This window comes from Heteronotia binoei, chromosome 13, assembly GCF_032191835.1.
Source record: "Heteronotia binoei isolate CCM8104 ecotype False Entrance Well chromosome 13, APGP_CSIRO_Hbin_v1, whole genome shotgun sequence".
Taxonomy (NCBI): domain Eukaryota; kingdom Metazoa; phylum Chordata; class Lepidosauria; order Squamata; family Gekkonidae; genus Heteronotia; species Heteronotia binoei.
Genome location: NC_083235.1, coordinates 2,430,428 through 2,457,043, shown reverse-complemented (window position 1 = coordinate 2,457,043; position 26,616 = coordinate 2,430,428). Strand labels below are relative to the sequence as shown.

The 26,616-nt window shown below is 51.8% G+C and overlaps 2 protein-coding genes across 3 annotated transcripts in view; one reads left to right on the top strand and one right to left on the bottom strand.

Annotated features, from left to right (window-relative positions):
- The window catches only part of SH2D3A (SH2 domain containing 3A), a 35,875-nt gene extending 29,396 nt beyond the window's left edge, over positions 1-6,479 (bottom strand). The window contains exons 1-2 of the mRNA XM_060253025.1: positions 6,373-6,479; positions 3,180-3,307 (exon numbers count right to left, since the gene is read on the bottom strand). Of these exons, the coding sequence (XP_060109008.1) occupies positions 3,180-3,287 (108 nt within the window). The 5' untranslated portion in view covers positions 3,288-3,307; positions 6,373-6,479. The remainder of the gene's footprint in view (positions 1-3,179; positions 3,308-6,372) is intronic.
- A 17,053-nt stretch (positions 6,480-23,532) lies between these two features.
- VAV1 (vav guanine nucleotide exchange factor 1) overlaps positions 23,533-26,616 on the top strand; it is a 95,929-nt gene continuing 92,845 nt past the window's right edge. For both annotated transcript variants that reach the window (XM_060252051.1, XM_060252050.1), the window contains exon 1: positions 23,533-23,751. In XM_060252051.1, coding sequence (XP_060108034.1) covers positions 23,548-23,751 — 204 coding nt within the window. In that variant the 5' untranslated portion in view covers positions 23,533-23,547. The remainder of the gene's footprint in view (positions 23,752-26,616) is intronic.

The following is a 26,616-nucleotide window of genomic DNA, read 5'->3' as shown; positions in this document are numbered from 1 at the left end:
AAGAGTTCGACACCCCGATCTGTGTGTCTATGATGGGGCCCGCAAAACAGTGCCCCTGGCACCAAGGTGCCCAGCCCTCTTCCATGTGCCCACTAAGTCCTTTTAGAAAGTGGGTGGGACAAGGTGGAGCTTTTGCTCAGCAGGGCTTCCGATTGGCTCTGCAGATCAAAAGGCATCCTGTTCAGCAGAGCTTCTACCTGAAATGTTGAAGAGGTAATATTATCTCTCCCTGACATTTTGTGATTGGCTCCACCCCCCGTAGCAGCCATTTTGTGATTGGCTCCACCTCCTCCTGCAGCCATTTTGTGATTGTTGCCATTGCCCTGGGTCAGAATTCCAAAGGTCCCCACAGGCTCACAAAAGATGGGGAGTCCCTGGTCTATGCTATGCATAGGAATTGCCTATTATGGAAGCGTGGTCTCACATAATTTTAAATACATTTTAAGTGAGTAAAACCTTGTTTTTAAAAGCATTCCACTCATTCCTAAACAAAGGAATTAGGCATTTCATAGAAGTTTACCCCTCCCCAGTGCTTTCCAAAATGTCTCAGTTTTTAACACTGGAAAAACAGAAAGGAGGGGGATGTATGAAAACTTTTTTTCCTAGTTTGTACCGGCTTTTGTCTGGGTCAGGGATGGCCAAACTGAAGCTCAGCTCGGGAGCACATGTGGCTCTTTCATACAAACTGTGTGGCTCTTGAAGCCCCCAACGCCCCATTGGACGGATTGGAGAAGGCAGTTCTCTCTTTAAAGCACTTCTCCAAGCCAAGCCAGCCAACAGCTTGAAGAATGCATCTAAAGTTAAAGTTGCTTTCTTTCCACCTCTCCCTCCCTTTCCCACCCTCTATTTTCCTTCCTTCCCTCCCTCATCTTGCAGCTCTCAAACATCTGATGTTTATTCTGTGCGGCTCTTATGTTAAGCAAGTTTGACCACCGCTGGTCTGGGTCTTCACATCTGTACACACGGGGGGCGGGGCACATCTTCTCCCTGCCTCCAGCCTCCCCTGCAGCGAGCAGAGGACTCACTTCAGTCTCCAACTGGCCATCCCTGAGGGTTGCTTCTGGTATTCCCAAACTTTTCACCATGTCACCCTGTGAACCATGGAGCTGCCTTATACCGAACAGGACCCCCTTAGTCCATTAAAGTCAGACTGTCTACTCAAACAGGGCAGCAGTTCTCCAGGGTCTCAGACAGAGAAAGGTCTTTCCCATCCCCTCCTGCCTGGTCCTTTTAACTGAAGATGCCGGGGATTGAACCTGGGACCTTCTGCATGCCCGGCAGAGGCTCTGCCACTGAGCCAGGGTCTCAGGTAAAGGTCTTTCCCATCCCCTCCTGCCTGGTCCTTTGAACTGGAGATGCCGGGGATTGAACCTGGGATCTTCTTTATGCCAAGCAGAGGCTCTGCCACTGAGCCAGGGTCTCAGGCCAAGGTCTTTCCCATCACCTCCTGCCTGGTCCTTAGAACTGGAGATGCCGGGGATTGGACCTGGGACCTTCTTTATGCCAAGCAGAGGCTCTGCCACTGAGCCAGGGTCTCAGGCCAAGGTCTTTCCCATCACCTCCTGCCTGGTCCTTTTAACCTGGAGATGCCGGGGACTGAACCTGGGACCTTCTGCATGCCAAGCAGAGGCTCTGCCACTGAGCCAGGGTCTCAGGTCAAGGTCTTTCCCATCACCTCCTGCATGGTCCTTTCAACTGGAGATGCCGGGGATTGAACCTGGGACCTTCTGCATGCCAAGCACAGGCTCTGCCACTGAGCCAGGGTCTCAGGTCAAGGTCTTTCCCATCACCTCCTGCCTGGTCCTTTCAACTGGAGATGCCGGGGATTGAACCTGGGACCTTCCGCATGCCAAGCACAGGCTCTGCCACTGAGCCAGGGTCTCAGGTCAAGGTCTTTCCCATCACCTCCTGCCTGGTCCTTTTACCTGGAGATGTTAGGGATTGAACCTGGGACCTTCTGCATGCCAAGCACAGGCTCTGCCACTGAGCCAGGGTCTCAGGTCAAGGTCTTCCCCATCACCTCCTGCCTGGTCCTTTCAACTGGAGATGCCGGGGATTGAACCTGGGGCCTTCTGTATGTCAAGTAATCTCTTCCCCCCCCCCTCCACCCTCTGCTGAATTACTTCCTGTAGCTGTTCCCTCACTCTCTGCCTTCATGTGTGTTCCTGAGTTGTCCCCCCTCCAGCTACTTTTCTAACTCACTCAATGCTGCACTGCTGAGATCAGACGGAAGGACTGGAGAGATTTCTCCCCGCTGCTTGGCTACTCTGCGCAAGGCACTGCTGCGTCCTGTGACCACCCAATATGCACACAAACCCAGGTTCGGCCCTTCCACTAGGCAAATTAGGCCTTTTCCTAGGGTACTAGATCAGGGAGGGTGAATTGAGTGCTCCCCCCTTCTGGTGCCCTAGGCAAATCGCCTCCCTTCCCAGATGCCCTCCCTGCCCTACTTTGCCGCGTTGGTGCCGCGGAGGAAGGCAGAGGGGGCTGACCTGCCCTGGGACCTGCCTTGTGCAAACCACGTGCTTAGAGTGGTTTTGAGGTATAAATGCACCCATGTTCTCCCTCCTCCCACCCCTTTTTTTTTTTTAACCATCCAGCTCCCAGAAGCTTTCTGGACTTAAAATGTGACCATTGCTTAAGACACTTTGGGGGGAAATGAGCAGAGAAGGGAGATGCCCGAAATGTGCTCTGAAACAAGCAAGCCAATCATGGGGTGATGGTAAGTCCCCTACATGCACCCCATAGAAGCTTTCATGGCCAATGTAGAGCCCCCCATCCGGAGCAGGTTCAGGGTACTTTGAACACAGCACTCCCCAGGGGCACCCACCAACCCCTTTTAGGTCCTTTGCCCGCAAAGATTTGATTGGCTGCGCAGATTTTCTTCCACACTGCTCTGGCAGCAGCTGCTACTCCAGCACAAGGTTCTACACTGTGTGGCTGAAGTTAAGCTGTGGCAGCCATTTTGCAGGTGCCTCCTGGGGCAGCCATTTTGTGGGTGGCTCCACCTCCTGGGGCAGCCATTTTGCTGCTGTGCCCACCATGCTGTATCAGAATTCCAAATGTGCTTGCAGGCCCCAAAAAGACCCCTGTTGGTCTGTTTGGTCACAGCAGGGCAGAAACGGTCTCCATCGAGGTACGGCCACCTCCCTATTCCTGCATCAGCTGTGGGCAATTACCTTCCGTGGCAGACAGCCGTGGTACCAAGCGTGGCCGCGCAGCTGATCAGTACTGAGTTTCAACTCCTCCTCCAGCTCCTTCCGTAGTTTCTCACTGGCCAGTTCCATGTTCCCGGGGCTCACGTCTCCTGGGGGAAATCGAGAGACCAGAAGTCAGTGGCAGCAGCAGAAAGGTCTGTTTGGATAACTTGGCAGCCACAACAAAGCACAAACTCCTGCAAATATCCGGATGGGGCCTTCAGAGCATGCCTGGCTTTCCATGCGGGTGGGGGAGCCAAAAGCGGCGAGGATAAAGCATTCACTAAGGGTACAGGAGTAACTGTATGCAACATCGTTTCTTTGCAATATAACAGGGGTGGCCAAGGGTAGCTCTCCAGATGTTTTTTTTGGCCTACAACTCCCATCAGCCCCAGCCATTGGCCAATGGCTGGGGCTGATGGGAGTTGTAGGCAAAAAACATCTGGAGAGCTACCGTTGGCCACCCCTGCTATATAACAAAAGTATTCATTTCTATTTCTTTGGGCAGTATTGGTTTCTCATGACATATTTCCAGGTATTTCTTTCTGGGTTTCATTTCAAAGTTGGTACCTGAACAAAGCTGGAGTCCGGTGGCATCTTTAAGGCCACAGAACGGCCGGGCCCACAACTAAGCAAGTATGCCGCATCCGCCGTTAGGGTGGCCAGGTCCAATTCAAGAAATATCTGGGGACTTTGGGGGTGGAGCCAGGAAACATTGGGGGTGGAGTCAGGATCAAGGTTGTGACAAGCATAATTGAACTCCGAAGGGAGTTCTGGCCATCACATTTAAAGGGACCGCACACCTTTTAAATGCCTTCTTTCCACTGGAAATAATGAAGGACAGTGGCACCTTCTTTGGTCCAATCCTTTTGAAACTTGGACGGTGTTTTGAGGGGAGGCTATGCTGCAAATTTAATGCCTCTACCTCAACAAACAGCCCCTCCAGAGCCCCAGATACCCGCAGATCAATTCTCCCTTATACCCGATGGGAATCAGTCTCCACAGAGAATCATGGCGTGCCCAGCAGACATTTCCCTCCCCCCTGCCCCGCTTTCTGATGACCCTGAAGCGGGGGGAGGGCCTCCAAAATGGGGGATCCCCTGCCCCCACCTGGGGACTGGCAACCTCATCCACCATATATGCGACTTTTGAGCCAGAAGGTTTTCAGAGCAGCTTAGGAAACGGCCAGGAAGGGAGCCTCCCTCGGGCTGATCCCCGCACAATGCAAACAGACGCTGTCGCTTCCTGGAGTTGACAACTTAGAGCCAAGTTAGCCATTAACAGAAGAAGGGGGGAAAGCCGCACAACATCCAAAGGCGCTGCAGGGCGGCCGACAATTTCCAGCCCGACAAGCCAGTCAGCATTTCTCAAGAAGTGTGACATTAAAGATATGCTGTTATTACCAATAGCACCAATTGTTTAGAGGAATTTTTAACATCAACTCCGCGTGGTCCAAAGCTAAGTGGCAAAAGTTTGTTCGTTCTTTTTTTTAATCCTAAAATGTCCTCTCTCCAATTGAACGTCAATACAGGTATGTTGTATCAGTAGAAAGAAAGCCCGCTATTTTTTAAAATTCTCTTTTTTAAAAATTAAACTTTTAAAAATTATATACAACAAGTGCAGTTAAATATGCACAAAATACTTAACCCTTTACGTCCCCCCACCCCCATATTTCCCATCAAAATAGTGGGTTTTCAGAACGTCGCATGTCAGAAAGCTCACTATTTGGATGGCGAAATATAGAAGACGACGAAGAAGATATTGGATTTATATCCTGCCCTCCACTCCAAAGAGTCTCAGAGCGGCTCACAATCTCCTTTACCTTCCTCTCCCACAACAGACACCCTGTGAGGTGGGTGGGGCTGAGAGAGCTCCCACAGTAGCTGCCCTTTCAAGGACAACCTCTGCCAGAGCTCTGGCTGACCCAAGGCCATTCCAGCAGGTGCAAGTGGAGGAGTGGGGAATCAAACCCGGTTCTCCCAGATAAGAGAGCTATGGCTGACCCAAGGCCATTCCAGCAGGTGCAAGTGGAGGAGTGGGGAATCAAACCCGGTTCTCCCAGATAAGAGTCCACACACTTAACCACTACACCAAACTGGCTCTCCCAGTTGCTTTCCCTTCGTTCTAATTGAGCCTCCTCCAGCCCATGGAAAAGAGGTATATTATTTATTTGTTTGCCTGTTTGTTTCATTAAACTTCTATACTGCCCTGCTGTTATAGATATGCAAACAGAGCAAAGATTAGAGAAACGCAGCAATCCAAATGCAGTAGCTTTAAAACAAAAACTCTACTTGATAATAAGGGCAGATTTTACTGGGAGCTGAAAGACAACAAACAACAAGAATTAGAATCCTGTCTGTCAATTCTCTTTCCCCTGAGACTTCTAAAACCTCACGTGCGGAGAGACTAGAGAAACAAGACAAAAAACAATAAACCGAAACCCAAGGCCTTCTCGTGTCCAATGTACTGATTGCCAAATTGGAGAGCCCCAATACTAATTATGCATTCTTTCACCTAGCTCTGGCAGCAAATACATGCAGAAAGGGGTTGTTTGTAGAAAAATAGGTGGTGGGGTTCATTAGCATATGCACCCCCCCACACCAGCCAAAGCGACCTGATACAAGAAAGGAGAGCCCCGGGCAAGCGAGAGATCCCCTGCCCTCACCTGGGGATTGGCAACCCTAACTGGAATAGCAGGAGCTCTCCAGGGGTCACCTGTATGTTGGCACCCTAAACAGGCATGTTTGCCTTATCTATAAAATCAGACGGATTTAGCAAAAGTCTAATGCATTAGTTTTACACTGAGTTCCTTTCATGGAGGAACATTTTAGAAAAGTGGGTGGCCACATTTTAACCACTCCTTATCCTCCAACAACTTTTTGCCGGGGATCTATTCCCCAGGGTAGAGAAGAGAGTGGGAAAGCTCCACTTCCAAGCATGATTCTGCTTTACTCACGAGAAAGCGGTCACCTTCCTCCTTCAAGTCACCCCTGCAGGTACAAGAAGCCCGCAAAATCTGGGCACAAGTGTTATCAGCAGAAAAAAGAACCAAGCCCGCGGCCTACGCTGCCTTCCAGCTACTTCCAGGCGTCTTTCAACACATTTGTCAAAAGGTTTTCTGGGTGGGAAGCCTGTAAACAGGTTAAAAATAAGCTAAGCAGAAGGTGCACCGTACCAGCCTGTTCTGGCGAAAGAATGCATGAAGAAATTCCCCAGATGCAGAACAGCGTCCAAGTCCTCCGGGAACGTTCGGAGTTATGCGCGAGAAAAGGATCCAAGCGCCGGCGCACTGGCCACTCCGCAAGCCGACACTCAAATCGGATTCTGCAGCTTTGCCCAAAACATTTCCTTTTAAAGGGACAGGAAAGGTGATGCCAAACACATTAGATTCCCAGAAGGGAAGGGAATCACTTGCATGAAGCGTGTCAGACAGAAAGAAAAGCAGAAGTCACACACAAACTCCCTGACCCCAGGAGACGAGAATGTTTAAGCCCGTTGCCTTAAGCAAGCCTTATGAAGACACCGCCAGGAGAGCTACTTTCTGCTTATAAAAGAGAGGAACACAATCGAGGAAAAGTGGCTCACAGCAAACATTGAGGGAAGACATCTGGGCCGGTGGGGTCAACACAATGACAGCTGCAGCGGAGACTCTTTCAGACCGGTCTGACTTTGGCAAGAGCCGCTCCAAGCAACCTGCCTTCACAAGCCTCTCCTTTACACCAGATACAATGGGAGAAACAAGCCCCCCAAAACTCATGCTCTGAACCCAGAAGACAGAGCTATGAAGGATCAGATCAGGGAGGGTCCATCTAGTCCAGCCTCCTGTCTCACACAGTGGCCGACCAGTTCCTCTGGAGGGCCAACAACAGGGCAGAGAGGCCGAGGCCTTCCCCTGAGAAGAACATCGGAAGAGCCCTGCTGGGTCAGACCAGGGAGGGTCCATCTAGTCCAGCCTCCTGTCTCACACAGGGGCCAGCCAGTTCCTCGGGAGGGCCAGCAACAGGGCAGAGAGGCCGAGGCCTTCCACTGAGAAGAACATCGGAAGAGCCCTGCTGGGTCAGACCAGAGAGGGTCCATCTAGTCCAGCCTCCTGTCTCACACAGGGGCCACCCAGTTCCTCTGAAGGGCCAACAACAGGGCAGAGAGGCTGAGGCCTTCCCCTGAGGAGAACATCAGAAGAGCCCTGCTGGGTCAGACCAGGGAGGGTCCATCTAGTCCAGCCTCCTGTCTCACACAATGGCCAACCAGTTTCTCCGGAGGGCCCACAACAGGGCAGAGAGGCCGAGGCCTTCCACTGAGAAGAACATCGGAAGAGCCCTGCTGGGTCAGACCAGGGAGGGTCCATCTAGTCCAGCCTCCTGTCTCACACAGGGGCCACCCAGTTCCTCTGAAGGGCCAACAACAGGGCAGAGAGGCTGAGGCCTTCCCCTGAGGAGAACATCAGAAGAGCCCTGCTGGGTCAGACCAGGGAGGGTCCATCTAGTCCAGCCTCCTGTCTCACACAGGGGCCACCCAGTTCCTCTGGAGGGCCAACAACAGGGCAGAGAGGCTGAGGCCTTCCCCTGAGGAGAACATCAGAAGAGCCCTGCTGGGTCAGACCAGGGAGGGTCCATCTAGTCCAGCCTCCTGTCTCACACAGGGGCCAGCCAGTTCCTCGGGAGGGCCAGCAACAGGGCAGAGAGGCCGAGGCCTTCCACTGAGAAGAACATCAAAAGAGCCCTGCTGGGTCAGACCAGGGAGGGTCCATCTAGTCCAGCCTCCTGTCTCACACAGGGGCCACCCAGTTCCTCTGGAGGGCCAACAACAGGGCAGAGAGGCTGAGGCCTTCCCCTGAGGAGAACATCAGAAGAGCCCTGCTGGGTCAGACCAGGGAGGGTCCATCTAGTCCAGCCTCCTGTCTCACACAGGGGCCACCCAGTTCCTCTGGAGGGCCAACAACAGGGCAGAGAGGCTGAGGCCTTCCCCTGAGGAGAACATCAGAAGAGCCCTGCTGGGTCAGACCAGGGAGGGTCCATCTAGTCCAGCCTCCTGTCTCACACAGTGGCCAACCAGTTCCTCTGGAGGGTCAGCAACAGGGCAGAGAGGCCAAGGCCTTCCCCTGAGGAGAACATCAGAAGAGCCCTGCTGGGTCAGACCAGGGAGGGTCCATCTAGTCCAGCCTCCTGTCTCACACAGGGGCCAGCCAGTTCCTCGGGAGGGCCAGCAACAGGGCAGAGAGGCCGAGGCCTTCCACTGAGAAGAACATCAAAAGAGCCCTGCTGGGTCAGACCAGGGAGGGTCCATCTAGTCCAGCCTCCTGTCTCACACAGGGGCCACCCAGTTCCTCTGGAGGGCCAACAACAGGGCAGAGAGGCTGAGGCCTTCCCCTGAGGAGAACATCAGAAGAGCCCTGCTGGGTCAGACCAGGGAGGGTCCATCTAGTCCAGCCTCCTGTCTCACACAGGGGCCACCCAGTTCCTCTGGAGGGCCAACAACAGGGCAGAGAGGCTGAGGCCTTCCCCTGAGGAGAACATCAGAAGAGCCCTGCTGGGTCAGACCAGGGAGGGTCCATCTAGTCCAGCCTCCTGTCTCACACAGGGGCCAGCCAGTTCCTCGGGAGGGCCAGCAACAGGGCAGAGAGGCCGAGGCCTTCCACTGAGAAGAACATCAAAAGAGCCCTGCTGGGTCAGACCAGGGAGGGTCCATCTAGTCCAGCCTCCTGTCTCACACAGGGGCCACCCAGTTCCTCTGGAGGGCCAACAACAGGGCAGAGAGGCTGAGGCCTTCCCCTGAGGAGAACATCAGAAGAGCCCTGCTGGGTCAGACCAGGGAGGGTCCATCTAGTCCAGCCTCCTGTCTCACACAGTGGCCAACCAGTTCCTCTGGAGGGTCAGCAACAGGGCAGAGAGGCCAAGGCCTTCCCCTGAGGAGAACATCAGAAGAGCCCTGCTGGATCAGACCAGGGAGGGTCCATCTAGTCCAGCCTCCTGTCTCACACAGGGGCCAGCCAATTCCTCTGGAGGGCCAACAACAGGGCAGAGAGGCCGAGGCCCTCCCCTGAGGAGAACATCAGAAGAGCCCTGCTGGGTCAGACCAGGGAGGGTCCATCTAGTCCAGCCTCCTGTCTCACACAGGGGCCGGCCAGTTCTTCTAGAGGGGCAACAACTGGACACAGAGGCTGAGGCCTTCCCCTGAGGTTGCCACCTGGCACTGAGATTTAGAGGTTAATTGCCTCTGAATGTGGAGGTTCTCTTTAGTCACCATGGCTAGGAGCCACTAACAGACCCCTCCTTCATTAATCTGTCTAATCCGCTTGTAAAGTGAACTGTGGCCATCACTACATCCTTTGGCAGGAAATCCCACACTTTAATCACTTGCCTAATAAAGAAGAACTTCCAGGGGTGGAATTCTAGCAGGAGCTCCTTTGCATATTAGGCCACACCCCCTGATGTAGCCAATCCACTTGGAGCTTACAGTAGGCCCTGTACTAAAAGGCCTGTAAGCTCTTGGAGGATTGGCTACATCAGGGGGTGTGGCCTAATATGCAAAGGAGCTCCTGCTAGAATTCTGCCCCTGAGTACTTCCATTTGTCCATCTGGAATCTATTGCCCATCAACTTTATTGGAAGCCCTATTTGGGGAGAGGGAGAAAAGGTTCTCTTTGTCCAAGGTCTCCACCCCAGGCATAATTTTAGAAACCTCTGTCACGTCCCCCCTTAGTCATCTCTTGTCTAAACTGAAAAGTCTCAGACCTCTTCAGCCTTTTCCTCCCACGGAAAGAGACTCTCTCTGGTGGGTGAAATACAGGAAACAAAAATAACTCCATCTCCACTCTTCCGTTCACACACACAAACACACCCCTTTGCTACAACCAGGTGACTGTTCTTGATGGCACACAAGCACAATAGACAGGAAATGTCTTCCATGGGGCCAGACCTCCCCTCCCACCCCCCACCCCGGGCCTTTGCAAATGTCTAAAAGGGGAAGAAATTGAAACAACACATCATGCTCTTCTCAAAGAAGCTATAAGCATCATGAGCCCACGGGAGGAAGAGAGAGACTGCCTTTCTAACATCACCGTGAATCATTTTCACCGTTCCATGAGGCATCCGGTACAAAGGAAAACTCAGGTCCCCAGTTGCGCTAAGATCTCAATGTCTCCAGGGCTAAATCCGGACACTGCCGAGCGCAGTCCAGAGGGATACGGCGACTCAGAGCTGAGCACCCACTCTCTGCCTTCTCAGATCTGGATCTTGGTTGCAACCCCCAGACTCCCCAACCAGATTTGGATCTTCACTGCCACTAAAAACCTCCGAAGACACTCCACATTCAGGGAATAATTTCTAAGGCAGGAGCAACTCAGACCAAACCCTCCTTCAGACCTGTCAAAGTTTTATCTCCTAAATGCCGGCTAAGGATGGTTCTCAAAATATAAGACAGCCCAGGGGAACACAGTAAAAGAAACCTTCCAAGTGGTGAGGAGTCTGGAGACCCAAGTCCTATGAAGAAAGGTTGAAGGAGTTGGGTACGCTTAGCCTGGAGAGAAGGCGGCTGAGAGGTGATAGGATCACCATCGTCAAGGACTTGAAGGGCTGTCATATAGAGGATGGTGTGGAACTGTTTTTTGTGGCCCCAGAAGGTTGGACCAGCACCAATAGGTGGAAATTAAAACAAAAAAACTTCCTGACCATTAGAGCGGTTCCTCAGTGGAACAGGCTTCCTCCTTGGGAGGTGGTGGGCTCTCCTTCCTTGGAGGTTTTTCAACAGAGGCTAGATGGCCATCTGACAGCAATGAAGATCCTGTGAATTTAGGGGGAGATATTTGTGAGTTTCCTGCATTGCGCAGGGGGTTGGGCTAGATGACCCTGGAGGTCCCTTCCAACTCTAAAGGTAAAGGTAGTCCCCTGTGCAAGCACCAGTCGTTTCCGACTCTGGGGTGACGTTGCTTTTACAGACTTTTTACAGGGTGGTTTGCCATTGCCTTCCCCAGTCATCTACACTTTCCCCCCAGCAAGCTGAGGACTCATTTTACCGCCCTCGGAAGAACGGAATGCTGAGTCAACCTTGAGCCGGCTACCTGAACCCAGCTTCCACCGGGATAGAACTCAGGTCATGAGCAGAGAGTTCGGACTGCAGTACTGCAGCTTTACCACTCTGCGCCACGGGGCTCTACGATTCTATGATTTTAAGTACAAATTCAAAAGAAACTGCGTCCTAAAGCACACTACAGTCAAAATTATGCATAGATATACATTCAATGTAAATATTATTATAAGCACAAATATTACAGATTGCAAGAGTCCCAAAGGCTACATAATCACCTCTGCAGGTGTCGTGTTTGTAGAAGAAGCTCTATATTTCAAACAATGTCCTTGAAGTGCAGGCAAACCAGCCTTCGATGAGAATCAAATTTTCAGAGTTCCATATACATAAAATCAAGTCTCAATGTCTACAATGTGATTTCCGGATGTCTAACATGTTTCAAGAACCTGGCACTTCATCAGGTAAGTTTGGTCTAGTCCAGAGCAACTCTTCAAATCAAAATCTATGACACTCGTACAATCTATTTCTTGTCGAGATTCCTATTGAAAAAATTTTTTTATCAGCAACGCAGCTTCTCATAATTCAAAGTCTCGGTGGGTATACCTCTTGTTGATAAAAAGTTTTGAGATGGCTGGGGCTGAGAGAGCTCTGACAGAAGCTGCCCTTTCAAGGACATCTCTGCGAGAGCTATGGCTGACCCAAGGCCATTCCGGCGGATGCAAGTGGAGGAATGGAGCATCAAACCTGGTTCTCCCAGATAAGAGTCCGCACACTTAACCACTACACCAAATTGGGGAAGCTGAACCATTCTCCCTCCCCCAAAAGCACTTTTTTATTCTATAATACCAGACTTAATTTGTCTGAGGGCTGTTAAAATAAGAACTAACCCTTTGCAGGAAGCAACACGGCTGAGGTATAAAGGATGGGACCCTGACCGTGAGGATCCGGGCTAGCCCAAGTTTGCCAGTTCTCAAAAGCTCAAGAGCCAGTTTGGTGTAGTGGTGAAGTGTGCGGACTCTCATCTGGGAGAATTTGATTCCCCACTCCTCCACTTCCACCTGCTGGAATTGGCTTGGGTCAGCCATAGCTCTTGCAGAGTTGTCCTTCAAAGGACAAAGCTTCTGTCAGAGCTCTCTCAGCCCCACCGACCTCACAGGGTGTCTGTCTCCTGAGAGCCACTTTGGTGTAGTGGTTAAGTGTGCAGACTGTTATCTGAGATAACTGGGTTTGATTCCCCACTCCTTCACTTGCAGCTGCTGGAATGGCCTTGGGTCAGCCAGAGCTCTCTTATCTGGGAGAACCTTGAGGGGTTTAGATAAAAATATGGAGCACAGGTCCATCAGTGGCTATTAGCCACAGTGTGTGTGTATATATAAATTTTTTTGCCACTATGTGACACAGAGTGTTGGACTGGATGGGCCATTCGCCTGATCCAACATGGCTTCTCTTATGTTCTTAACCGGGTGTGATTCCCCACTCCTCCACTTGCAGCTGCTGGGATGGCCTTGGGTCAGCCAGAGCTCTCTTAACTGGGAGAACTGGGTTTTATTCCCCACTCCTCCACTTGCACCTGCTGGAATGGCCTTGGGTCAGCCAGAGCTCTCTTATCTGGGAGAACTGAGTTTTATTCCCCACTCCTCTACTTGCAGCTGCTGGAATGGCCTTGGGTCAGCCAGAGCTCTCTTATCTGGGAGAACTGGGTTTGATTCCCCACTTCTCCGCTTGCACCTGCTGGAATGGCCTTGGGTCAGCCAGAGCTCTCTTATCTAGGAGAACGGGGTTTGATTCCCCACTCCTCCACTTGCAGCTGCTGGAATGGCCTTGGGTCAGCCAGAGCTCTCTTATCTGGGAGAACCGGGTTTGATTCCCCACTCCTCCACTTGCAGCTGCTAGAATGGCCTTGGGTCAGCCAGAGCTCTCTTATCTGGGAGAACCGGGTTTGATTCCCCACTCCTCCACTTGCACCTGCTGGAATGGCCTTGGGTCAACCAGAGCTCTGGCAGAGGTCGTCCTTGAAAGGGCAGCTGCTATCAGAGCCCTCTCAGCCCCACACACCTCACAGGGTGTCTGTTGTGGGGGAGGAAGGGAAAGGAGATTGTGAGCCGCTCTGAGACTCTGAGATTTGGAGTGGAGGGTGGGATATAAATCCAATATCCTCTTCTTCTTCTTCAAGAGGGTCGGCCCTGGTTAGTACTTGGATGAGAGACCACCAAGGAAGACCAGGGTTGCTACGCAGAGGCAGGCAAGGACAAACCACCTCTGTTCCTCTCTTGCCTTGGTGGGCGCAGTCACTGTTAAGTCGGCTGCCGCTCAACACCCCGCTTTACCATTTATCGCAGGCTTTATCCACAATACTGTTGGACCTTCTCACTGGTTCAGCCTGACATGTTCAGGCAACAATTAGGCACACTTCCTTTAGAGCAAAAATTCCCCTGACATACCTCTGAGTCAACACACGCACACAGGGAAGAGGGGCATCAGACTGACAACTGGATAGTCACTCCCAAAGGGGCTAGATCCTGCGTCCTACTGTAGCGCACAGTCTCACGTCTAATGCAAGCGGCTAGAAATCCAATCCAGGATTAGGAACGCTGGGGGAGGGCTGGAGGGAAGGGGTCCAAACTGGGAAGCCGGAAGGCTTACAAATTTATATGCAAGGCCTTGAAAGATCATCCCTGCTAAGCCTGGGAGAAGTTTGTAAGACCACAAGAGAAGGGGTGCAAACTGTGCGGCCAGTCTCCAGGCGAGGCCTGAAGCGCTCCCAGAATTACAATTCATCTCCGGACAACTGAGACCGGTTCCCCTGGAGAAAATGGCTGCTTTGGAGGGAGGGGGGGACTCTGTGGGATCGTGCCTCACTGAGGTCCCCGTCCTCCCCCAACTCTGCCCCCAGATCTCCTGGAATGTTCCAACCCTTGAGGCAAACCCTACAGCCTGACCCCATTCCTGCATGTTCCTGTTTTCAGTCTGCTCATAGGAATGCACAGGACAAGCAAAAACAGGACAACTCTGCTAAGCCAAACAAGAACCATAAAGGAGTCCACCTTGTAGGCCCCGAGGAATTTAACGTGGATTGCCAACTCCAGGTTAGGAAATTCTTGAAGGTTTGGGGGGGCGGGTGGAACATGGGGAGAGCAGGTTTGGGGCTGTCAGGGACCCCCACGAAGTATAACGCCGTAACATCGGCCCTTCAAGAAAACTGATCATCTGGAGAGCAGCTGTGATCCTGGGAGATCTCCAGACACCACCTGGAGAGCGGCAACCCATCGCCAGGGACCTCCACGGCCTTCGCCATGATTTCACAGCGGCGTCCTAAACAGAGCTGCGCCCTTCTAAGTCCCCAGAGGAAGCCAGACACTTTGGAGAGGTGCAACTCTACCAGGCGGCACCCCCAGCCAGCCAGACAGCCCCTCCCTGCCCCCCCCCCGACACTGGGCAGAGCCCGGGGGTAGTGGCGGACTGGCCAGGGGGTCAGCTTGCCCAATGGCAAGTGGGCCCCCTCAAACATTAGGCAATATGTTAAAAATGTTAATGATCTTTTAGCTGCTTGAAAGCAGAATAGAAGTTCCAGTATTATCCTGAGCCACTGACTGCCAGCTAAGTGTGGCTTTGCTCACTGTACCGGATTCCTCATCTGATGAAGTGTTTAGAGAGCACATAAGAACATAAGAGAAGCCATGTTAGATCAGGCCAATGGCCCATCCAGTCCAACACTCTGTGTCACATAAGACCATAAGAGAAGCCATGTTGGATCAGGCCAATGGCCCATCCAGTCCAACACTCTGTGTCACATAAGAACATAAGACAAGCCATGTTGGATCAGGCCAATGGCCCATCCAGTCCAACACTCTGTGTCACATAAGAGCATAAGAGAAGCCATGTTGGATCAGGCCAATGGCCCATCCAGTCCAACACTCTGTGTCACATAAGAACATAAGAGAAGCCATGTTGGATCAGGCCAGTGGCCCATCCAGTCCAACACTCTGTGGCACACATAAGAGCATAAGAGAGGCCATGTTGGATCAGGCCAGTGGCCTATCCAGTCCAACACTCTGTGGCACACATAAGAGCATAACAGAAGCCATGTTGGATCAGGCCAATGGCCCATCCAGTCCAACACTCTGTGTCACATAAGACCATAAGAGAAGCCCTGTTGGATCAGGCCAATGGCCCCTCCAGTCCAACACTCTGTGTCATATAAGAACATAAGAGAAGCCATGTTGCATCAGGCCAGTGACCCATCCAGTCCAGCACTCTGTGTCACATAAGAACATAAGAGAAGCCATGTTGCATCAGGCCAGTGACCCATCCAGTCCAGCACTCTGAGTCACATAAGAACATAAGAGAAGCCATGTTGCATCAGGCCAGTGACCCATCCAGTCCAACACTCTGTGTCATATAAGAACATAAGAGAAGCCATGTTGCATCAGGCCAGTGACCCATCCAGTCCAGCACTCTGAGTCACATAAGAACATAAGAGAAGCCATGTTGCATCAGGCCAGTGACCCATCCAGTCCAGCACTCTGAGTCACATAAGAACATAAGAGAAGCCATGTTGCATCAGGCCAGTGACCCATCCAGTCCAGCACTCTGTGTCACACAGTGGCCAAAAAAAAAAAACAGCCACTGATGGACCTCTGCTCCATATTTTTATCTAACCCCTTCTTGAAGGTGGCTATGCTTGTGGCCGCCACCACCTCCTGTGGCAGTGAATTCCACATGTTAATCACCCTTTGGGTGAAAAAGTACTTCCTTTTATCCGTTTTAACCTGTCTGCTCAGCAATTTCATCGAATGCCCACGACTTCTTGTATTGTGAGAAAGGGAGAAAAGTACTTCTTTCTCTACTTTCTCCATCCCATGCATAATCTCCATGTAAGCACACGAAAGCTGACGTTCTGAATAAAACTAAGTTGGTCTTAAAGGTGCAACTTGACTCCTGTTTTGTTCTACTACTTCAGACCAACACGGCTGCCTACTTGGATCTAGTATTATTACTGTAATGCAATTAAAATTTACATTGCATTTAGGGTTGCCAGCCTCCAGGTGGGGCCTGGGGATCTCCCGCTTTTCCAACTGATCTCAAGCTGGCAGCGATCGGCTCCCCTGGAGAAAAGGCAATCTGCATTTACATTTAGTATCTTCTGTATAATGCCAGTAATATGTACAATGTAAAAAAAAGGTAAAAGCAGTCCCCTGTGAAAGCACCAGTCGTTTCCGATTCTGGGGTGACGTTGCTTTCACAATGTTTTCACGGCAGACCTTTTTATGGGGTGGTTTGCCCTTGCCTTCCCCAGTCCTCTATGTTTCCCCCCCAGCAAGCTGGGTCCTCATTTGACCGACCTCGGAAGGATGGAAGGCTGAGTCAACCTGGAGCTGGTAACCTGAGCCAGCTTCCACTGGGATCGAACTCAGACCGTGAGCAGAGGGCTCTGACTGCAGTACTGCAGCTCCACCACTCTGTGCCATGGGGCTGCTGCTTTAACAAAGGAAAGGAAAGGTCCCCTGTGCAAGCACCCGTCGTTTCCGACTCTGGGGTGACGTTGCTTTCACAACGTTTTCACGGCAGGCTTTTTACAGGGTGGTTTGCCCTTGCCTTCCCCAGTCCTGTACATTCCCCCCCCCCCCCAGCAAGCTGGGTCCTCATTTGACCGACCTCGGAAAGATGGAAGGCTGAGCCAACCTCGAGCCGGCTACCTGAAAGCCCAGCTTCCGCCGGGGATCGAACGCCGGTGTGAGCAGAGGGCTCCGACTGCAGTACTGCAGCTTTACCACTCTGCGCCCCGGGGCTCTTGCAATGTATGTCCCCTGTAATGACTAATATATATACATATTTCGCAAAAGCTTTAATTGTCCCTTTTTGCCACTTATGTATTTTTTGGGAAATGTTATTTATTTCCTTCAAAAATGAAAGGATAGCCTTACAGTAGCGCGTAGCCCCCCCCCCCGCCCATGTCTCCCGGCAACCCATATTTTTAGACCCAGTCCGCCACTGCCCGGGGGGGGGGGGGCTCTGCCTGCAGCAGCAGCCCCGCCGCCTGCCCTGGAGTCGCCCGCAGCGCGCCCCGCTCCCTCCCTCCCTGCTTGCCTTCTTTCGCGGGCCTCGACGGGGCGGACCGCCCTGCTTCTTCGGCGGCGCCCCCAGGCGGAGGCGGAGGAGGAGGCGCGCCTGGCTGGGCTGGGCTGGGCTGCAGGCGCTGCTGGGGGGGACTCCGGGACCCTCGACGGCGCACCCGGCTCAGCCCTGCCCTGCCCGGGCTACCTGGCGGCTGCTGCTGCTGCTGCTGCTGGGGCTTCCTTCTCCTCCCTCCCCGTCCCGCAAGCCCCTGCCTACCTGTCCCAGCTCCGCCTCTCCAAGCGAGGCCGCTTCCAGGCGCGCCGCACACCTCCTCCTCTCTGGAAGGAAGGGAGGGGGCGCTGTGGGGCAGGCGGGCCCAGTCCATTGCTGCAACTGCAGCCGCAGCCGAAGGGCCCTGCCAGGCGAGGAGGGGGACGCTGGCGAAGGGCAGGTGCGGAGAGGGGCGAGAGGCAAGCAGAAGTGGCTTGGCGTGGCCTGCCTCTGCAGAGCGACCCTGGGCTGCCGGAGCGGTCTCCCCTCCAAGTGCTGGCACGCGGTGTCAACCCAGTTGAGCTCCCAGGACCTGATGAGATCAGGCTAGCCTGCGCCACCCGGGTCAGGGCGAGAGACAGAGAGAGAACAGAGGTGATTTGCCCTTGGCCTGCCTCTCATAGAATCCTAGAGTTGGAAGGGGTCTCCGAGGTCATCTAGTCCAACCCCCTGCACAATGCAGGAAACCCACAAACCCCTCCTCCTGAACTCACAGGATCTTCATCACTGTTTAGATGGCCATCCAGCCTCTGTTTGAAAACCTTCAAGGAAGGAGAGCCCACCACCTCCCGAGGAGGAAGCCTGTTCCACTGAGGAACCGCTCTAACAGTCAGGAAGTTCTTCCTAATAGAATCCTAGAGCTGGAAGGGACCTCCAGGGTCATCTAGTCCAGCCCCCTGCACAATGCAGGAAACTCAAACACCTCGCCCTAAATTCACAGGATTTTCATTGCTGTCAGAGGGCCATCTAGCCTCTGTGGAAAAACCTCCAAGGAAGGAGAGCCCACCACCTCCCGAGGAGGAAGCCTGTTCCACTGAGGAACCGCTCTAATGGTCAGGAATCATAGAATCCTAGAGTTGGAAGGGTTCTCCAGGGTCATCTAGTCCAACCCCCTGCACAATGCCCCTCAGTGGAACAGGCTTCCTCCTCGGGAGGTGGTGGGCTCTCCTTCCTTGGAGGTTTTTATACAGAGGCTGGATGGCCATCTGACAGCAATGAAGATCCTGTGAATTTAGGGGGAGGTGTTTGTGAGTTTCCTGCATTTTGCAGGGGGTTGGACTAGATGATCCTGGAGGTCCCTTCCAACTCTATGATTCTAAGATCAGGAAGAACTTCCTGACCGTCAGAGCGGTTCCTCAGTGGAACAGGCTTCCTCCTGGGGAGGTGGTGGGCTCTCCTTCCTTGGAGGTTTTTCAACAGAGGCTAGATGGCCATCTGACAGTGATGAAGATCCTGTGAATTTAGGGGGAGGTGTTTGTGAGTTTCCTGCATTGTGCAGGGGGTTGGACAAGATGACCTCGGAGACCCCTTCCAACTCTAGGATTCTCCAAGTCAGCTGATGGGGACTTTGAGAGCCACACAATATGTGTGAAAGAGCCACATGTGGCTCCTGAGCCACCGTTTGGCCACCCGTGGTCTTATAATCACATGTAAACCCTTTACTAATTTTCTGCCGCTTTCAGACTCCCCTCTTCTCCACTAGGTGTCCTCAGACCTCCATCCCAGGAGGCAGCAAAGCCACCCTGCTCCAGGCCTGGTCGGCTCACGGCTGCTGGAGCCCTTAGCTCAGACTTGCCAGCAACTGGCAGCCTTGGGAAGTCTGGTGTGGTTTGTCCAAAGCCCTGTGGCCATTCTCTTGCAGCCCTGGCCAGAGAACTCAGCGGCCTCTTCTCAGGCTGAGGAGGCAGCGGGCAGTGCCCTTCCTGCTGGTATGGCTGGGCACGGCATTCCCAGGTTAAGATCTGGCCCCTCCAAAGCTTTGGATTGACTGTCTGGTGGCGAGACACTTCTGTCGGAAAGTGTTCACATTGTGCGGTTTGCTCCCAAAAGAAGACCGTAGATTTATACTCAGAGTCTCAGAGAAGGAGGAGGAGAAGAAGTTTGATTTATATTCCACCCTTTACTCTGAGTCTCAGAGCAGCTCACAATCTCCTTTTATCTTCTTCCCCCACGACAGGTAGGTGGAGTTGAGAGAGCTCTCCCAGAAGCTGCCCTTTCTGAGAGCTATGGCTGACCCAAGGCCATTCCAGCAGGTGCAAGTAGAGGAGTGGGGAATCCAACCCAGTTCTCCCAGATAAGAGAGCTCTGGCTGACCCAAGGCCATTCCAGCAGCTGCAAGTGGAGAAGTGGGGAATCAAACCCGGTTCTCCCAGATAAGAGAGCTCTGGCTGACCCAAGGCCATTCCAGCAGGTGCAAGTAGAGGAGTGGGGAATCCAACCCGGTTCTCCCAGATAAGAGAGCTCTGGCTGACCCAAGGCCATTCCAGCAGCTGCAAGTGGAGGAGTGGGGAATCAAACCCGGTTCTCCCAGATAACAGAGCGATGGCTGACCCAAGGCCATTCCAGCAGGTGCAAGTGGAGGAGTGGGGAATCAAACCCGGTTCTCTCAGATAAGAGAGCTCTGGCTGACCCAAGGCCATTCCAGCAGGTGCAAGTAGAGGAGTGGGGAATCCAACCCGGTTCTTCCAGATAAGAGAGCTCTGGCTGACCCAAGGCCATCCCAGCAGCTGCGAGTGGAGGAGTGGGGAATCAAACCCAGTTCTCCTGGATAAGAGCCCGCACACTTCACCACCACACCTCTGACTCCCTCCCTAACTTCTGTAGCCATCTTGCATCAGTGGATGAAGACTTTTTGCTTTCATTTGGCGTTCCCTCAGTGATCCTAACCAATGTTTCTAGGTTTTGTATGTGCAGGGGTCATTTTGTAGAAAAAGAGGTGCTGAAGCTGATTTGCATATGCCACACACCCCCTGATATCACCGGAAGGGGTACATTATACCAACTCAGCATCTACCTTAAAATGCTTTTTGACTTAGAATTGTCATCATAAAACCTTCCTCCCATCGTATTTTTTAAATTACTTTCTCCTATGTGGCCACAGTGGTACGAGGAAGATTTCTATCTGTCTGCTTTATATGTTTTGGTTATTTCCCCATTTTTTGTGGGGGGAAATATGAGAAAGTTTGTCAAATCTTAAAGTGTTCAGCAAAATTCTCACAGGAGGTATGAACAGTGGAGCCCAGAAGCAAGTATTTGGCCAGGGGTGGGGTGGGGTGGTAAGAAAGAGCATAATAAAATTTAGATGCTCCGGAACTCCGCTCCTGTGAGCTCCTGCCCAAAATGAGGCCTGGGTATGTGTTTTAACTTTGTTTATAAACTCTTTAAAACTGTTTTAAAGATGTATGCTTGGGAGAGGGTCGGTTTCAATGGTTTTAATCATGTGATTTTATCACGTGTTTTAGATGGTGGCACAGAGTGGTAAAGCAGCAGTACTGTGGTCTGAACTCTCTGCTCATGACCTGAGTTCGATTCCGGCGGAAGCTGGTTCAGGTAGCCGGCCCAAGGTTGACTCAGCCTTCCATCCTTCCGAAGTCGGTAAAATGAGTCCCCAGCTTGCTGGGGTTAAACTGTAAAAGACTGGGGAAGGCAATGGCAAACCACCTCGTAAAAAGTCTGCCATGAAAACGTTGTGAAAGCAACGTCACCCCAGAGTCGGAAATGACTGCTGCTTGCACAGGGGACCTTTCCTTTCGTTTTCCTTTAGATGGTTAGCTGGCTTGGCAGCCTAGGTAAAGGCAGAAAGACAGGATATAGAAATGTTGCAGATAAATAAAAATAAATACAATGCTGAGGCCTCTTTCATCTCATGCCCTGCCTTCCCCAGCCTGTACCCCCACATCTCCAGAATCCCCCAAACCCAGAATTGGCCGCTTGAAGCAGAAAAATGCTTGTTGCATTGATGGTAGAGGAGCAAGCAGGGGACACAACAGGAGAAGAAAAAGATGATGATGATGAAGAAGATGATACTGGATTTATATCCCGCCCTATACTCTGAACCTCAGAGTGGCTCAGAATCTCCTTTACCTCCCCCCCCCCCACAACAGACACCCTGTGAGATGGGTGGGGCTGAGAGAGCTCTTGCAGCAGCTGCCCTTTCAAGGATAGCTTTGCGAGAGCTATGGCTGACCCAAGGCCATTCCAGCAGCTGCAAGTGGAGGCGTGAGGAATCAAGCTCGATTCTCTCATATAAGATTCCGCACACTTAACCACTGCACCGAACTGGCTCTGAGAATGAAAACATATTAAGAAGAAGAAGAAGATATTGGATTTATATCCCGCCCTTCTCTCTGAATCAGAGTCTCCGAGCGGCTCACAGTCTCCTTTATCTCCTTCACAAAAGACACCTTGTGAGGTGAGTAGGACTGAGAGAGCTCGCCCAGAAGCTGCCCTTTCATGGACACCTCCTACAAGGGCTACGACTGACCCAAGGCCATTCCAGCAGGTGCAAGTGGAGGAGTGGGGAATCAAACCTGGGTCTCCCAGATAAGAGTCTGCACACTTAACCCATGCACCAAACTGACTCTTTAAGAAGAAAATATTGGCTTTATAGCCTGCCATTCACTCTGAATCTTAGAGTGGCTCACAATTTCCTTTCCTTTCTTCCCCAACAACAGACACCCTGTGAGGTGGGTGGAGCTGAGAGACCTCTCCCAGAAGCTGCCCTTTCAAGGACAACTCCTGCGAGAGCTATGGCTGACCCAAGGCCATTCCAGCGGGTACAAGTGGAGGAGTGGGGAATCAAACCCGGTTCTCCCAGGTATGTATTTAATCGTTCATTTCATTTCATTTTATTTGATTTATATCCCGCCCTACCCCACTGAAGCGGGCTCAGAGCGGCTTACAACACAATCGTTGCCTTATTGTTTTAAATTGTATGTTCGAATTGTTTTAAACCGACTGTTAGCCGCCCTGTTAACCAGTTCTCCACCAGCCTGCACCCCAGGAAGATTATCACCCTCCCTGCATCACTGTGGGTGAATCAGTTCTGAAGACAGTCCAGCAGTTCAGCTACCTGGGGTGCATCATCTCCTCAGATGCCAAGATCGACAAGGAGATTGACAACAGACTGGCAAAGGCAAACCGTGCATTTGGCCGACTGCACAAAAGAGTGTGGAGCAACAAGCATCTGAAAAAAGGCACAAAGATCAATGTTTACAAAGCGGTTGTGATGACAACCCTCATCTATGGCTCCGAATCGTGGGTTTTATACCGTCATCACCTGCGACTCCTTGAGCGCTTTCATCAGCGCTGCCTTCGCACCATCCTCAACATCCACTGGAGTGACTTTGTGACCAACACTAAAGTCCTCAAGCGGGCAGAGGTTACCAGCATCGAGGCACTGCTGTTGAAGACGCAGCTGCGCTGGGCAGGGCATATTTCTAGGATGGAAAACCACCGCCTTCCCAAGATTGCCCTGTATGGCGAACTCTCCACCGGCCATCGAAATAGAGGGGCACCAAAGAAGAGGTACAAGGACTCCTTGAAGAAATCCCTTAGCACCTGTCACATCAACCATCACCAGTGGTCTGACCTAGCCTCAGATCGCAAAGCATGGAGGCACACCATCCACCAGGCTGTCTCTTCCTTTGAGAACGCACGCATAGCTGGTCTTGAGGACAAAAGGAGATTGAGGAAGAATCGCACTGCTACAGGACCAACCCTAAATCAGACTTTTCCCTGCAGCCGCTGTGGCCGGACCTGCCTGTCCCACATTGGTCTTGTCAGCCACCAGCGAGCCTGCAGCAAACGTGGACTATTGCACCCTTCTTAAATCTTCGTTCGCGAAGCCAAGCCGAGAGAGCCGCCCTGAGTCCGCTTGCGGGGAGGGCGGGATAGAAAATTAAAATATAATAATAATAATAGTCCACGCACTTAATCACTAAACCAAACCGGCTCTCAGGAGAGGGTGAAGCTCTGAGCAGCCGTCTACTCAGCAGAGAGCTCAGCCATTGAGAGGAAGATGTGAGAACTTTTTTGTTCATTGACGGCTCCTCCTCAGAGGTGGGGCGAGGAAGCACCCCAGCCCCCACCCGGGGCCTTGTCTTTGTGGTCGGGTGTCAGTTGCAAATGAGGAAGCTGTCACCCAGTGCTTGCCTTCCCAGCCGTGGAGCAGGGTGCTGAGGGCAGGGGACGCGAGGAGTGGGCTTGGGCCGTGGGGGGCCATGGAGCTGTGGAAGCAGTGTGCCCACTGGCTCATCCAGTGCCGGGTGTTGCCCCCCAACCACCGAGTGACCTGGGAAGGGGCTCAGGTCTGCGACTTGGCCCAGGCCTTGCGCGATGGCGTCCTTCTCTGCCAACTTCTCAACAACCTCAAGCCCCACGCCGTCAACTTGCGGGAAATCAATTTGCGCCCTCAGATGTCCCAGGTGAGTGGGGCTGGCGTGGGAGATGGGCAGGGGCTGCCTTAGCTGCGTGTGGGGCGAGACCATCCCTCGTATGGGAGAGAAGGACAGTCACACCAGCAGTGTTCCCTCTAAGCTGAGTTAGCGTGAGCCAGCTCACACATTTTTGTTTTAGCTCAGGAAGGATGCTAAGTGATGCAGGAGCTCACAAAGTAAAAATTTTGCTCACAGGACTCTGCAGCTTAGAGGGAACATTGCTCACTGGCAGTCACCATGTTTTTACCCCACCCTTTCTTCATGGGGTACAGAGAAGTTCTTCCCACCCATGTTTTACCTTTGCCACAATTCTGTGAGGTAGAGGAGGCTGAGGAAACATAGATTCGAGTCCCTTTGAGACCGTTTTAGGGGTAAGAGTTTTCAAGAGTGAAAGCTCCTCCGGTATCTACTGGAGGGAGTTTAGACTCTCTAAAGCTCATCCTCTGAAAATGTTAATCGGTCTCTGGCTCCTGTATTGCAGACCAACACAGCTCACAAAGCCGGCTGATCCCACGTGCTAAAGAATCCACTTTCAGTGCGCTTTCCAACTAGGTTTCACTCTCTAAACTGGCAAAATTCAGTTTGAAAGTGGGTCGAAACTGCATGATTTAGCATGTGGGATTGCAGCCTCCCCAACTGGCTAAAAGTCAGCCAGTGCATTTAATGGCAGAGTTAAAAATTCGAGCCCGGGTCCTCTCCCATGCTTCTGATTTAATATAACCATTTGCCATGCTAGGCACTGAACCAGAGTTCTGTTGACATGTTTGAAGGAGTGGAGCAGAGAGAAATAGCTGTTCAAGGGACGCGTGAAGGAAGAAACGAGCATCAAAGATCACATAGGGGTCTCTGTAGTACTTCTACGATAAATAAATGGGTGCGTTCATAGTGGGAAAGGAGCAGGGGGGGGGGTCCCATAAGATGAGCAGTAGAGAGCCGACGGAATATGTTCTTTTGGAGCCAAATCCGATAGTGAAGGGGTTAATGAGTGTGTAAGGAAGTGATTGCAGTGTGATCTCATCTATGTGGGTGGGGGATCTTGATCTCTTCTGGGTATGTGGTGAGGGAGGCACAGATGGGGGGGGGTGGCGGACTGGCACAGTCTTCTGTTATCGTAGTTTGAAAAGCAAAAAGGAGGACATATTTCCCAACTGGCTACTTCAAACAAGTGATCACCATGAAAAATCTTATTGGAAATAACCCTCCTGTTTCATTGCTGAGAGCCAGTTTGCTATAGTGGTGAAGTGTGCGGACTCTTATCTGGGAGAATTGGGTTTGATCCCCCACTCTTCCACTTGCACCTGCTGGAATGGCCTTGGGTCAGCCATAGCTCTCGCAGGAGTTGTCCTTGAAAGGGCAGCTGCTGTAAGAGCCCTCTCAGCCCCACCTACCTCACAGGGTGTCTGTTGTGGGGAGAGATAAAGGAGATTGTAAGCCGCTCTGAGTCTCTGATTCAGAGAGTAGGGCGGGGTATAAATCTACAGTCATCGTCGTCTTCTTCTTGCTAGGAATATTCTTAACATTCCAACCCAAAAGGAGGACATTTTCATGAGTATTTTAAAAAGAGCCCCCCAAAAGGTGGATACCCACAAAAAGGAGGACATGTCCTCTGAAAAAGAGGACGGCTGGTCACCCCGCTTCTGGGAAAGGGAAGATCTGCTGAATCTAACGAGGAAGAGGAGGAGGGAACTGGACTTGGAGAGGAAGGCCTTATTCCAGTCCATGGAGCGTTACCGGACTTGGCCATATTAGCAGTAAGGCTGGAGGTAGTCCACCATCTCTGAAACTCTGTGGCCACTCAGGATGGCAGATAAGAATATTGTTCAGCTCTGACACGCAGGGGCCCACGTCTTGAATAAGCACAGGCTCTGTTCAGCACCTCAAAGAGTTTTGGGTCCGAAGACAAAACCTCTAAAAAAAACCCCGCCCAATAAATTAAGACAGGTGACAATTACCTATTAGGGTCCCCCCACAGTGCCTATGGGTGCTACGGTGGCCACCAATACTTTTCCTGGTGCCCCCAAAGTGTTTTTAGAAAGAAGGTGGGGGCAGAGAAGGTTTACGCATAGCAGATTTCTGAGGGGATGCTAGAGACTCAGTTGTCTGGGCAGATTTAAAGGACGTGGCTTCATTGGCAGTTGCCACCACACCATTGGTTTTATTCTCTTTCACTCCTCTTTCACAGTGTATTTTTTAAATGCTATCTCTCTTCTCCCCTGGATTTGGAATTCCTCTGTGTGAGAAGAACCAGCAGCAGCCATTTTATAGTTGTGGCCAGGCCTCATTTTGGATAGGAGCGGAGCTCCGGAACATCTAAATTTTATTGTGCTCCTTCTTTCTTACCCCATCCCCCCCACAAACTCTTGCTTCTGAGCTCCACTGTCCCAACCCCCTGTGAGAATTTTGCCGAACTCTAAGATTTGACCAACTCGCTCATATTTTCCCCCGCAAAAAATGGGGCAAATAACCAAACCTATAAAGCAGACAGATGGAAATCTTCCTCATGACACTGTGGCCACATAGGAGAAAGTAATTTTAAAAATAGGACGGGAGTCAGGTTTTATTAGGACAATTATAATTCAAGAAGCGTTTTTAAGGTATATGCTGAGGTGATCTAATTTAGTATGCCTTCCAGTGATGTTAGGGGTGTGTGGCATAGGCAAAGGAGTTAGGATAATGAGCTCCAGTACCTCATTTTCTACGAAATGGCACCTGGTTGCGCCCACCACAGAATTCCACAACTCAAAAAGGATGGAGACTGTTAACCTAGTACATTCCTCGGTGCTGTTTGCTTTTGCTGAAGAGAGTTTTTGTTCTGGCCTGGTGTGGGGCAGTGAAGAGGGGTGATCCGGGAGG